This window comes from Mustela erminea, chromosome 4 (assembly GCF_009829155.1).
Source record: "Mustela erminea isolate mMusErm1 chromosome 4, mMusErm1.Pri, whole genome shotgun sequence".
Lineage (NCBI taxonomy): Eukaryota > Metazoa > Chordata > Mammalia > Carnivora > Mustelidae > Mustela > Mustela erminea.
Window position 1 is genome coordinate 126,476,875 of NC_045617.1, and position 14,785 is coordinate 126,491,659.

The following is a 14,785-nucleotide window of genomic DNA, read 5'->3' on the forward strand; positions in this document are numbered from 1 at the left end:
CACTCTAGAATGATACTCACAAAGGAATAGGTTCATTTCAAGTAAGAAAAGTACAACAGACTTTTTGAACTAAAAGTTTTTGGAAAAAGGAGAAGACTGGTTCATTTAACACTAAAATGACAGGAGAGGGGGGACCTTCTATAAATAAATCTTCATAAAATTTCCTACATCTTCCCACCATGCCAGTTTATAGGTCCAGGGGTGATAAACTATCTGCAATCACAAAGGAAAGCTCTTAATCTAAAGGAAACTGTGTAACAGAGCATTCATAACAAAACATTCTAATTTTGCCTGGAAAATACTCTCACACTGGCCAAAAAGGCCAAGAAGCAACTAGATAAATTATAATGTGGAAGATGGACTGATTGCTCCAGTTAGTGATAAACAGTCTTCACACCTGGAGTAATAAAGACAGCAACTACTTCTCCACAGAAAACAGGTGGTAATCTCTCCCGGCATAGTATGCATAAGATATCCTTTAAAAATGAGAAAAGATATTCAGAATCATTTAGAAAAACAGCTCTGCTCTAACTGAAAGATGCTGATAACTTTCACAGCCCAAAAGTTAACACTGGATACTAAACAGAATCATCAGAGATTAAGAAAGGGGAAAATTTTTTTCTGAGACAGCACAATAAAGAGTAACTTTATTGATATGTAGCTATCCTTCAAGGATAACATTTTAGAGAAAAATATAAATTATGAGGATTTATATACTATTTTTAAATTTAATATTAACAAGACTGGGTAACCCCTACGTTTCTCTCACTATATTCCACACTTGGTTTCATCTTACTTAGTTTATATTTTCTCCCTTAAACTAGCAGAGATATTAAACAGGCATATAGATTCCATTCTTTCTAAAGTTGGGGATATAGAGGAATACAAATCACCTTAAGTATTTCTGAAATAACACTGCTGAATTTGTTCATTAAAAAGCAAAATTTAAAAAAAAAAAAAAGAGTTAATAGATTCTCTGGACTTTTTTTTTTTTTTTTTGGCAGGATGACAAGGGGCTCTTTTAACTTAGAGTTATTTGCTTTTATTTCTCAGCTCCACTATTGTGACTGAATAAGTATCTAAATAGAGCTCATATCATTCCTGGCTTCAGATTTCACTAACTCAAGAGGACACTGGGATACAGCAACAAAAATGGAAATTTGAATTAAGCAGATTGCTAGAGCCTTAGGCATGGGCTTCTCAGGTTTACTGTGATTTGTTCCAGAAAGAAAAACTAAAGAGAGGTAAGTAGACTACCAGAGAATCTGAATTTATCTCAGAAAGAAATCAACATTAGTTGTATCATACTGAGGAGACAAGAAGCTAAAAACTGCTTTTCTACCCATGATTTTACTACTTACAATAAAAAGTTAACTTGGTTAATTTTAACATATTATTGAACTAAAAAAATATTATTTTCTTGGCCAGTAATATAACCACTACCAAAAATTAATATTAAAATAGTAGTTTTATTGCATTACATTTTCCACCATTTTAACAAAACACTTCATTCACAATGGGATTTGAAATGGCAGAAAACAGACTACAAGATCAACCCAAAATAAATGAATACTGCTATTTTAATGTTAGCAGTAGATTTTATGTTGCTCAGTAACAGAGAATACACTTTTAAAAAGTATAGTATTTCTATTAAATTCGTTTATTAAACTTGAAGACTAGGAGTAGTGCCTGCATTAGGAAACAGCAACAACAACAACAACAAAAGGAACAGAAAAAAGTAAAATACGGAACAACTCAGGAACACAGCCAGAGAAATCTATCTGTAAAAATGGCTTACTTTAACATGGCTCTGGGCTCCAAGGTTGTAGATCTCTGTAGGCTTTACTTCATTAATGATCTTCACAAGGCAGGTACTGTCAGTGAGATCACCATAGTGCAACTTCATGTCTACAATTCAAAAGCATATCATTAGATAGAAGAAAAAATAAGCCAATTTTAAAAAAAATATCAAAATTGAAAGGTATGTTCTGAAAGTCTGAAAACCAGACTGGTTTCAGAGCAGCAGAATATAACTGTCATCTTTAAAGAAACTAAATGGTAGAAAGATACTCACATGTGTAAAACTTGTAAAAAATGTGTAAGATTTGTAAAAACTCAAATGAACTTTTTAAAAAATCTTATCAAGACAATGTTATACAATTAACATATCATATGGTTCCCAGGTAGTTTGTAAGATATGTTACATAGGAGTGAGATTCAGACAAAGAAAATCTCACAAAAATGAACACATTGTCTAAAGAATTCTGTAATACACTGGTAATAGTGAACCAGATACTTTTATCTAGCGATTTTTAAGAACTTCATAGACATCAATCCTTAAGCCATCCATAAAACGCCTGATGTAGAGACATTAATTGTTTAGGACAACTAGCCAGCCTATTCTAACCCTAAATCACAGCATAGCCTTAATGACTTCACTAAATATGACCCATGTAGATGGGTGATTTGCTAGCTTGATATTTTTGTGATTTTTACATAATAATGATCTATGTGTCTAGATCCAATGGTATGACCATTCTGTACTTTGCACAAAAATGATAATTTTCAAGGAGGATGTACTGAGTAGCCTAAATATTAAGGTAAAAAGCCTTTAGTGGAAACAACTAACTAGGTTATATTCCTGATGATATCACTACCTATACAAGTAAACACAAAATTGCAAATATTTGGTGTTCTGAAATGAATACAAAATCATTAATGCTTTACATGCAGACTGAATTATCCTTGCTAGCTAGAAAAATGGGACAAGAAAAGAAGGATGAACTCAGGAGTTAAAAACCCAGTGTCCTGGTCCTACCTCTGTCTTTTACATGGTATGTGACCTCAATAAAGTTACCACCTCTCTCTGCCTCTATTTCCTCATCTGTAAAATGGTTTCATTCACAAGCTTAGGAGCTGCTATAAAAGGCAAATGAGAACACACTATGACTGGGCTGGTTACATTCAGGCAACTTTATTAACAAAAATAACATGCAACTGCAAATACTGACAGTGATCTGTAAAGCAATTAAATATAGTTTTAATTGCCACCTGTTTTTGGATCTGTCTTCACAAATTATTTTAAAAATTAAATAGATGTACACAGATCACTTAGCTTGATTACATTACACCAAACATAAAAAGCAAAGGAGTGTGCTGTGAATATGGACCTGATCTTACTGGAGGGGATAAGGACACCTGGAGAAAGGTGATCAAAGGCATGTCTACTCTTGGTTTCTTGAGCAGCATCACCTGACCAATATCCTGTAACAGCCTAACCAAGATGACACTGTGGCCCAGGGGCAGCAAGCAATGGAAGGGTTTTCAAAGCATGCAGATGGCATTTAATGCAGGCAATTCATGGGTAAATAATTGCAACTTGATGGGCTTTGGACATTTGAAAACAACTTATCATAATATAGGAAGCTACAGAAAGAAATTTTAGAAAAAAAAATTACTTACTTCCTTCAATATGAGCCTGGGGGTTCTTATACAGATGTTCAATTCGACCTGTATTAAATGAACTGGATCGCCGCACAATTCCATGGACCTACAATGTGGAAAGATAAAAAATTATAAATGTGCAATGAGGATTAATAAGCAACTCAGAGGTTCTTTGTTAATGCTTACCTTGTGAAAAATAACTATAAGTCTATAACTTACAAACTTTAAATTATTTTTAAATTTAAATTATTTTATCTTTAAATTATTAAAAATAGTTCTACTGCTTACTTTCTCCCCAACCACTGCCTTTCTCCCCAACCACTCCCCAACCACCAGCATTGTATCTCCATCTCTCTGCAGTGTTTTCACTGCCAATCTCAAAAAAAGTAATTAGATAATTATGTGACTTCTCAGCAAATGCTTAGTTACAGATACTCAAATGTCTCCTTTTCCAAACACACATACACACTTAGAGCCCTGCTGCTGACAAAATATCTCTTCAGTTTGAAACTGAAGACAGACCACGTAAGGCCATATCATATCGGTAAAAACTGCCTTGCAGCCTCTGTAACACAAAGCATGAGGCCAAGAGGCTGTGATGCCACCACATCCTCCCAGTGTTCTCAGAGATTTGCATCGTGCACCTATTACATATATATAAATATACCTGTGTCCACAAATATAAATAGACAGAAGCTGCTATTATCCAGCTTTGTTGAAAAGAAATAGCATAGATTAGGGACAAGATTTATATTCTACTAGATTTAAGACATAAAGAAAACTCAAATGAAGAAAGGATTTTTCACTTTTTTAAATTTTTATCTTTAGCTTAACCATGATTTGTGTGAGGGGGAAGAAAGTCCTTGGAACAAGAATGCATACCTGTCTGATACCAAAGAAAAGACTATTTGTGTCGGATACATAAGAGAAATTGTTCAAGACCTGGTCTCACTTCCTTCTAATGTCAAGATCACTCCCTTTGTGTTGCCAATGCTAATACAAGCTTATGTCACCAGCTGCCCAATTTCCAGTTCTACTGGTGGCAGTTTTAATCCTTCGCTTATTTTAAAAGTGTTCCTTCGTATGTTGGGCAGTTTCATTTGCAGCTGAATACACTTCTATATTTTAACTCAATCGTTTTCTGTCTGTTTCAAACCAAAATTAATCCTTGGTATGACTCAAATATTCCAGATTGGGGGGGGTGGGGTAAGGTGTGGAATTATAAGCACATAAGACTTTCTTTCAAATAGAAAGACATGTCATCGTCATTTTATACGGCATACATGAGAAATTAACTTCTGCAAAGGATACAACACACCCACAATTAATAATTCTTTTGGTTAGCAGCTTTAGCCAAAGAGAAAAGCACTCATCCACACTATTTTCCAAAAGAACTAAGCCCAAGAAAATGTGGTAAAATGAAAATATTTTTAAGAAGGGAACATCACAAACCGTTGACTAAAATTTTAGGAGGCAAACTGTAAAACCTAGGAAACGTTAAATTGAGATTTGGGTATACATCTCCATTTCTTAATTTAGAAGTAGATAAAATAACACATCAAGCCATGAATTTATTCTACTTCACGGTCTCCAATTTTTTAAGTTGTTATTTAATTGTAAAGTTGAACTGCTCTACGAACAATAATTTTGTTTAACAAATAATTTTAACAAATAATTTTTTGTTTAATAAAAACCAAGTTCACATATATACTCACATATGGCAAAACTGTGTGTTTGCCACCATATTTTTTCTGAAATATAGCTTTCTCAGATGTAAGTAGAGCTTTAGTTCATTGGACATAAAATAATGTCTATGTTGTAAAAACAGATCATTTAATTACAACAATGAAAATAATAATGATAACATGATTAGTCTATCTTTTCACTTAATTGCTGGATTCTGGTTAAGTCACATATTCCAACATCCTGAAACAAAGAGAAACTCCATGTACATACACCTTGCATATAAATATAAAAGGCTCTGGTGGAAATATTAAATAATATTGACAGATTCAATATAAGATCAGACAACTACACAAAGTCACAGCAAATAAATAACATAGGACTTTTTGTCACAATTATAACCAAAAGCATTAAGCACTAGGGTTTTTTTTAATATGAAAAAATGTGTTTTAATTTCCCCTCACTCCCAACTTTTGGTATGTGTATACAGGGAAAGAAAGACCTGCCAAATGCTTAATCCATGACAGCAAGTATTATTCTAAGAACTAATGAAAGCTGAGTCTGTCTGCTTCAGAGACAGGTGAAATACAAACTTTAAGACAAGCCAAAATGTGTGCAAACTGGATAATCTAGTTAAGAATTTGAGATTAGCAGCTTTCTCTTTACAGAAGGGATATATGTAAGGTTATTGTTTGTTTTTATAAGGATTTGGGGGGAAAAAGAGATTGAAGAGTTAGGAAACCAAAGCGAAAAGATAAATGAGCTGAATATGACTCCATATAAACTTAATCAAAATCACTATTATGTTGCAGCTGTTCAAAAACTAAATGTAATTCTGAAAAACTGAGGTCTTAAACAGAAAGGAGTATTTTGACAAACAAATTTCATGTTCAATTTAACTAAGTGATGAAAGGAAAATTTCAAGTTATCTCAACGTCAGAACAAAGTTAGTCTGTCTCTAAAACCTAGAGTCAGATTAGGCAATATAACAGAGAAATGCTTGCTCATTTGTTTGTTCACTTTTTATTACAATCATGAAAACAGAAAATTCTTACCACTGGATTTCACATCCTTTGGTATCTGTTTGTTATTTCAATCAAGAAAGCAGAAAATTACTACCACTAGATTTCAAATTCTTCAATGTCTAGAATTCTCTTGGAGGCAAGGATAACTCCCCAGGGATGTTTAATACCACTTGCCTTTTGAAAAGTGCAAGTTATATAGGTAACATGAATAGCTAACATGTTCACGGCAATGACCACATGCCAGACACTGCTCTTCACAGACATTAAATCATTTATCCTCACAACACCCTTCCTTATATTACACGCATTCTACAGGTGAGGACACTGCCTGAGATTAATCACACAACCAGTGGAAGTTGTCAAGCTAAAGTGTACACATGGTCCATCCTACCAACACTCAGTATCTTCTCAAAATGAAATCCATAAAAACAAACTGGATCCTTCTGCCTTTTTTCACCAAGGCTTCTAGAAACCCAGAAAAAGTATTTTACAGATTCTCACAGATCATGAATGGTTGAATAGGAACTCCATGTTCTAACAAATAATCTCCCACAGATAACAACTGGACAATCCTTATATGTCATTTCCTTCCTGTGCTCCTCATACTCCCTGGTCATAATTCCTCTTAGAAGGAAAACCCACTATTTATCTATTCTTTATTTTAATTTCTGATATGCTGTGCTGTATTTGTTGCCACATTACATAATACAGATATTTCATTTATTTCCAGACAAATTTTTCCTTTTAAAAGATTTGAATTTGTCTTTTGTTTTTCTAGTTTCTTTGTTTTTGGGGTACAAAATGGGTATAAAAGTATATGTTGTTGTCTTATCTGCTAACAGTGATGCTAGGAAGGCACTTGAAAGTTTTATTAGAGTTTCACTTCTATCGATGTTCCTGTCCCCTCACACCCAGAAGGAATGCGCACAGAGCTAAGATCCTAGGAAATATAATAGGTCTGCCTTTCACTAATGCTAATTAATAAACTGGACCAAGAAGCCTTCTATGAAATCTGTATCCCTAGGGCTGTCAGCATCAAGTACTGGGTCACCGTGTCACTCTTATATCAACTAAAGCCCCACAAATCCCAGAGAGCTTCTCTGGACTGTTTTCCATGTACTGTCTCATCTAATCTTCAAGACAATGTAAGGAAACAGGTACTTTTATCAACCCATTTTACTTGAGACACCAAGTCTCAGGAAGGCCTAGTGACTTGCCCATGACTACACAGCCAGCGGAGTGGCAAATGAGGATTAGAACACAGGCTATCCGGCACCCAGGCCTAAGGGCCTCCTTGCCACAGTGAGCTAGATGGCCTCTTCCACTTCCCTTGCTCTGAAGCTGGCTGATGGGGCTTAAGGGAGAATTATGCTTTGCACTTCAACAACTGTAGAATTAAATACTCAAAGTTTTAAAGGGTGTTTTTTTTTTTTTAAGATTTTATTTATTTGAGTGAAAGAGACACAGAGAGCACAAACAGGGGGAGAGGCAGAGGAAGAAGCTGACTCCCTGCTGAGCCCAGAGCCCAACGCAGGGCTTGATCCCAGGACCCTGGGATCATGGCCTGAGCCTAAGGCAGAGGCTTAACCATCTGAGCCACTGAGGCAACCCTAAAGGGTGATTTTTTAAATAAAACCTGATAATTCTTAGTTTCCCTCTTCATGAGATGACACCTATATTCTATAAATATTAAGTGTTAGATTCATTCTCTTTGCGCTCTCTTTAATAATTAATGTTAAGTACAATTAAAAAAAGAAGCAACACTAAAAACTATAACTTTAAACCTTTAAACAGAGTCTCTTCTCAGTGAGAACTGGACCAGGAATAAAGCAATCCTTCACTTTCTCATATTAAATAGTTCATTCAGGGACACCTGGGTGGCTCAACTGGTTAAGCATCCGCTTTCAGTTCAGGTCATGATCCCAGGGTCCTGCGATGGAGTCCAGCATCGGGCTCCCTGCTCAGCGGGGAGTGTTTCTCTCTCTCTTTCTGCCCCTCCTCACTGCTCATGCTCTGTCTCTCAAATAAATAAACAAAATCTTTAAATAAATAAATAAGTAGTTCATTCAGAACCAGATGCATGGATTTCACTGGCCACATTAGAAGGTCCCACACCTTTCAGAATCTACTGTGTGAGGTCACACAAGGTTTTTAACCATAACTATCAGACTATTCATACATGATATTCCTTTTCTCAAGCCATATGCAAATGTCTATTTTTGCTTTAAAGTTAGCCAGCTAAAAAGTAAGGAATATATGTAACTGTGCTATGCTAATTCTGTAGATAGTGTTTGCCTTTGCCTATGTGGCCACGTCACTACTACCCCACCAACCTATCTCTGTTCTTCAGTTTGCCCCCTTCCAGTTGACTACTGCTTCTCCAACAGAAACCATGCCTCCCCACCTTCACAATGACAGGATGACTTCGCCATTGCTAGACAATTAAAATTTGCCCCTCATCCTCATTATTAAGCATATTCACAGAATCTATAGCTCTTCTTCCCCATGTTTATTTGTTCCTGATTCGCACTCTGCTACCCCAAAGTATATTGTTTGCAACTCTTCCTTAGATTACTGATATTCCTTATACAAAGACTAAATTCTAAATAGTATACGAACTCAGAGAAGGAAAGCCCCACAAACTAAGGTACCTTAAGAAATTGTGTTCATCTTTGTCTTACGATTAAAGGACCTCATTTGAAACTATAGTGGCACTGGTTCCCAACCTGTAAGATCCAGGAGAGTGGCATCAGCAACAGGTGGGAGCTTGTTAGAAAGGTTGATTCCCAGACCCAGAAACAGCCATCCTCATCTTTATGGGGCTTCTGGGTGACTCTGAAGCACACTACAGGTTGAGCTGCTGAGTTAAAGTCTGTGCTCATTCAAATTGCTGATGTTGACCTTCTGGATTCAGGTACAGACGGGTGTCTCCTCTTACCCTACTGCATGAAATTTACTAACCATATTATCTTGCTCATGGTCTTGAGCAACCAGGGACTGCTGATTGATAACTCTGGAAAATTTTCAATGCAGCCTCTTCGAAAAATTTCCTTCAGCCCAAGCTCAAAAAGATGAAGTCTGTGCCATCGTTAGATTTCCCTTAATAACTTATCCCCCATTTATAGCCATCTCTTAAAATGGAAGACAGCAGCCTATTAAAATTGAATACAATATGGATAATTACCTTTTCGCTCCCCTAGTTCTACAAAATTCATATTTCCCCTGACTACGAGAAGGAGTCATTTCTGATTATACTTTATAGTTCTATACCTTTCTCCTGTATTATCTATACTATCTCCTTCTATCAATTTATGGATCTCACTCCTAAACCTCTCTTCTCTTGCCAATCATTGTTTCAATGATTCATTTCTCCCACTAACTGTGATTTGCCAAGTGGGCCTTCTATTGTCTTTATCAGAATCAAATCTGCTCTTATGACTTCGAATGTCAATGGAACAAAAACATTTGTAGCTCACCTGGCAGTCCTAGGTTCTCACTACACTTATTTCTAAGTCTGTCATCCATTTGGGAACATTACTACCCATCTTCTGAAGTCTGCTGGTTCCTTAACAAGCCACCTAAGAAGAGCTTTGTCTGTCTCTGTGCCTATAAGAAGCCTAGCCAGTTCCGGTAATGCTAACAGCACCACCATGCTGACTGAGACTACTCACCATCGACCATATCCACGTTAACCCCAGGCACTATCACTAGTCCACCACATTATCACAGTGACTACTCCACCTCACACCATCATACCTGCTCCGTTTTCCTCTGGACTAGCTGCAGATACTATTTATTGCCATCATCCTCATCTCACCTCTTAGTTCCCCATGTCCTCCTTGGAAGTAAATTTCAACATCCATGCAATTTAAGCACTCCTTCTGACATACCACCTCACTCTTCAAAACTGCAATGACCATGATGGGGTTCAGGACACGCTACCCCGAAATATGGCACCTTGATGTATGGAATATTTTAAGCTAAAGGAATCTGACAAAACAATAGAAGCAGAAAAGTCTCTCTAACTTTCACCCTGCTCTTCTCTCCTGAAATAGTCACGAAATGCTCCAGTGAGAGGTGCCCACCACTATAATGGGAGAAAACGAATATCCTTATCTCTGAAGACGAGGGGATGCCAAGAAGAATCCAAACAAACAGATCTTGTTAGGTTTCCCATACTTACTTCATACTCCCTGACCTGTCATATTTCTCCAACACCACCCATTATCCACCAAACCTAACATAAAAATACTTAACCTTAATGGTTTCTTTCGATCTTCATTTTGTTATAAAAGTTTCCAGTCACATTAAACTTACAGAAAATAAACTTATATGCTTTTCAGTTTTATTTTCAGACCCTGCCAGGGACCATAAGAGGGTTGAGGAAAACTTTTTTCCCCCTCCATATTAAATCAACAAAGATTAATAGGAGAAATTTCTCGGTTTTCTCAAACTGCCTCTAGTTTCTAAACTCCTTAGGCTTAAAATACTCAATATGCTAAGGTACCACATCTTGGGGTAGCACATCCTGAACCCCATCCGGTCTTACTAAGTTCCCTCTCTTGGTTCACTTGATACACAGATAAATCACTAACTCCTCTCTAGCTACCAAACACCTCTTAGCTGTTGCCAACACCTGAAACAAGGTAATTTCTCTGCCAATCCTTCCCTTTTAGATTTATTAAATGTAGTCTGAATAAATTTTTAGTCTTTATCTAAAACCAACTCTATATATGATCTACTCTAAAAGTCTCTGCTCTGCAGAATACGTATGTTATCACTCAATTACAGGAATCTGTATATGAACACAAGTGTATATGTATACTTTCATATTCATATTTGGCTTATTTTGATATTTTTGCAAGATATAAAACGACCTGGTTAGGTAAAGGAATAGAAGATGCTAAACATATGTGCTATTACTTCTGAAAGTCTAAAAGTCAATGTTCTTAGAGAAGATTATGAGTTACAATAAGAAAAGTTGTTTCCTTTTCTTCAGATCCTGCTGGCATTTAGATGCCAAATTCCTAGCTATTGTTTTTCTATCTCCCCACAGTGCGCATTTTTTAAAAATAGTACATCTATAATCAGAATAATCCAGAGAATCCAAATTTGTTAATATATATACTCCCAAACCAGGCCAGAACATATAGGTCACTGTATAGGTTTTTGTTCTCTGTACAGCATGAACTCATATACAGAAAATTGTCCTTAGAAAAAGTAAGATTTACACACATCAAACTTAATACGTAAAACCCATTTCCTTTAAGGAAAGCAGAAAATGTTCAAAGGGAGGGCAAAAGAGGAGAAAAAGAAGATGACAATGATAATGACACCAAGCAGCAAACCCAGAAGTGCTGGCATCCATAAAATATATGGCTGCCTATTAGAATGAAAAAACCTCTGAGTGTAAATGTTTCATTCAAGCTTGCCAAAGATCAGCTTAGTTTTTATTGCTCTGTGCAATTTCCGAATTAAGTGACTTCACTGTGAGTGGGACTTTTTTATGTAACACATTACATCATAAATTAACCCTCATAATGTTATAGCTTTTAGCTTACCCAGGTTGCTTTATCTGAGAATGTGGAAAGCGTGCAAAGCAGTTAAACACTAAGGAACAGGGGGAAGCCACCAGTGCTCACCAGCAGATAAATAGCACAATGAGCTGGCATGGTTACAATTCAAGAGGCACATTCTTCCCCTGATTTTGATTTGTTATCAGAGTTTCAATGGAAAACACACACAGGAGGACGGCGGCAGAGGAAGCAGGAGGCCACTGTGTCCAAGTGATTCCACCAGCCTGTGCTTGCTCACTGAGTCACTCACCTCGTAGCCTTTCTCCAGCAGGAACTCAGCCAAGTATGAACCATCCTGGGAAGAAAAGGAAAATAGACAATTGTCAGACCCATCGCAGCTAGCATAGAAGGCAGTCAAGACTGAGAGCTTTGAGAAACGTACCAAAGGAGTTACATGAACTTAAATTAAGGATCATGGCAACCAGAATAAAAATAATACAGCTAGTGATGGTAAAAACAGAATGGTGTTACACTTTCCACTGTTCAGTAAGCATTTTCATAGACATTATTTCACTTGGGCACCAGAGAAGCATGGTTGAGTGTTATCATTGTCCTATTTACTGAGTAAGAAACAAAATCCAGGGACATTGTATGGGGCAACAGAGAAAACATGACACTTCAGATGGATGTGGGTTTAGGTTTTGCCACTTACTAGCCGTGTGAAATATGCAAAATATGTGTAGCAAAGCAGACGTCAATACTACAGGAACGTAAAACAGGAATCAGACAATTCTAGGTGGTTGTGAAAAAGGAATCTCGAGTGAAGGAATGAGATGGGAGCTGCAGGGACTTGGGGAAAATGCAGGTGAGTGTAAGGAGGTAGAACACCAGAACATTATTAACATTACTGAAAAAAGACACTGTGGCAGAGAGGAGGAAGATGAGTGCCTTTGTTGAGGAAGACCTTCTAGGCACTGGTGGGGGTTGGCTTCTAACTCAAGGGTTCTGGAAAGTAACTAAAAAAAGAGTTTTAGGGATGGGAGAGAGTGTTAAACAGAATAAGGTTTGTATTATTATCACTGAATATGTATGCATATACATACATTCATAAACTTTAAATAAAAGAGGATGTTTATTTTTTGTAAATTAGGATGCATCTTAATCCCTACATTAAGATGAAGGTATCTGACTAAACACAGATTCTCAATTGGTTTTTAATAACTCTTGGAAAAATTTCTACGTAAGGGGCAGTGGTTTTTAAACTAAAATATTTCATGTGCCACTTTTAGGGTAAGAAAGTATGAAAGTCATCAAATAAAACTATTTGGAGGCCAAAGGGTAAGAAATCAGTGTTCTAGAGGTACTATAAAAAGCCACCAGCCTTGTTCTAAATATGAATTGGGTAGACATTCTGCAATCAATCCTGTTAACTGCTCACCTGCTTTTAGCCTGGGTAAGTCCTCTCCATCCCATACAGACTTAAACATAAAAATGGGAGGCTCCCACTACTACTGGAAATCTGTGTATTCAAAAGTAGTTGGGAACATTTGGGTTTTCTTCAGTTTCCTCAGTTCAAAAAAGTTTAAAATATCCCTCTGAGCTTCAGAAGTTCCCACCAGATATTCCAGGAAAAAGAAAAATGAAACAAGCCTTATTATTGTCACTAGCTGACTTAAAGCTGGAAATGGAGACACCCTATGGGTCCTGAAAATGACAGGGCTGCCAAGAGAGTGTTTACTACATTAATGTAGGAGTCACACATAAATTCAGGTAGGATGACAAGGCAAGGTATACAAGGGACACATTTTGTGGTTCATTAAAACCTCCAGCAGATTTTCTTCTGACTTCTTGACATAAATATTCTGGTTTATAGACTCATGTAGAGAAGAAGAGAAATGGTTTGGCATATTCCTTTTCCTCTCGATCTTTTGATATAGACACAATTGCATGGTTTTTAAATACCTAACATGCAAACTATATCAGGTAAGAGGGCTGAGCAATTCAGACCAGGACAGGCCAGGCCAGTCTATATGACTATCGGGAATTTGAGAATAATGGGTATTCTTATAAATCAATCAGTGAGAAAGCTCCTTAATAGAAAAAGTATTTACAATAAGAAGATTAATTTTACAGTAGTTTGGAAAGCCCTAGAATGTATAAAGTTTTGTTTTGATGTTGGTATCAGTGTTGTCATTTTCAAGCAGGCAACACCATACTTATCATACGTTTCATAATTTCTCTTGGAATAAAAAGTTAAAATGCTTTGTGTTCTACCATGGCTGTATACAGTGGTTTTTTTTTGTTGTTGTTGTTTGTTTGGTTTTTTTTGTTTGTTTTTTTAAAAAAAAGCAGAGGTGAAAGTGCTAGAGATCCATGAGGGCAGGGAAAGCTGTGATTATTCAGAAAGCTGATGTGAAACAGACCTGACCAGGCCTGAACCCTGTCAATAAGGTCTTGTTCTTCTCACCCAGGGCCCTTCTCAAACTTTCCAACCACACTGGAACATTCTGAACCAGCAGGGCACTCACTTCCTCCTGACTTCCTTTCCAGGTCTCTCAAGTGATAGGGCCTGAGCTGCACAATGAGTGGGAAATGGAGCAGAGCAAAGGCTCCTGGTCTCAGACCTAGGGAGCCCAGCTGGCCTCCGCTTGTCTTCTCCCTGAGCCCCTGAGGGGACTCCACAGGGAGACACAGTATCTAAGCAGGCAGGCGTCAGCCAAGCCAACAAGATCATTGTTTCTGCCTCCTCTATAAGAACAGGGCAGTTGGAGAAAGCTTCAGTAAGACTTCATAACTGGAATGTCATTGCAACTGAGAACCTACAACTGACATTAAAAATTCTGATACTTAATTCCTCAGAAAACAAGGAACTAAATGAACTAAATTTCCAACTCATTTGCTATGAACACAACTAATCCAATACAAATTCCAGCCTGGGTTCAATCCTTGTTAGAGAAAACTTTTTAACTGAAGAGATAATGTCCCAATTGTGACTCTTAAATTTAATTTTGTACATGGTTATTAAGGGTATCCATTTCATATTAAATGCTACACAGATTTAAGTAATCACCATGACTGTAACATTTTCTATCTTATTCTTGCAAGAACTTGGCAAGA

General features: G+C 36.8%; 1 protein-coding gene across 3 annotated transcripts in view; it reads right to left on the reverse strand.

The window, feature by feature from the left end:
• The window catches only part of GMDS (GDP-mannose 4,6-dehydratase), a 622,428-nt gene that overhangs the window by 461,332 nt on the left and 146,311 nt on the right, over positions 1–14,785 (reverse strand). For all 3 annotated transcript variants that reach the window (XM_032340945.1, XM_032340948.1, XM_032340947.1), the window contains 3 exons: positions 11,979–12,023; positions 3,463–3,550; positions 1,799–1,908 (listed from right to left, as the gene is read on the reverse strand). In XM_032340945.1, the coding sequence (XP_032196836.1) occupies positions 1,799–1,908; positions 3,463–3,550; positions 11,979–12,023 (243 nt within the window). The remainder of the gene's footprint in view (positions 1–1,798; positions 1,909–3,462; positions 3,551–11,978; positions 12,024–14,785) is intronic.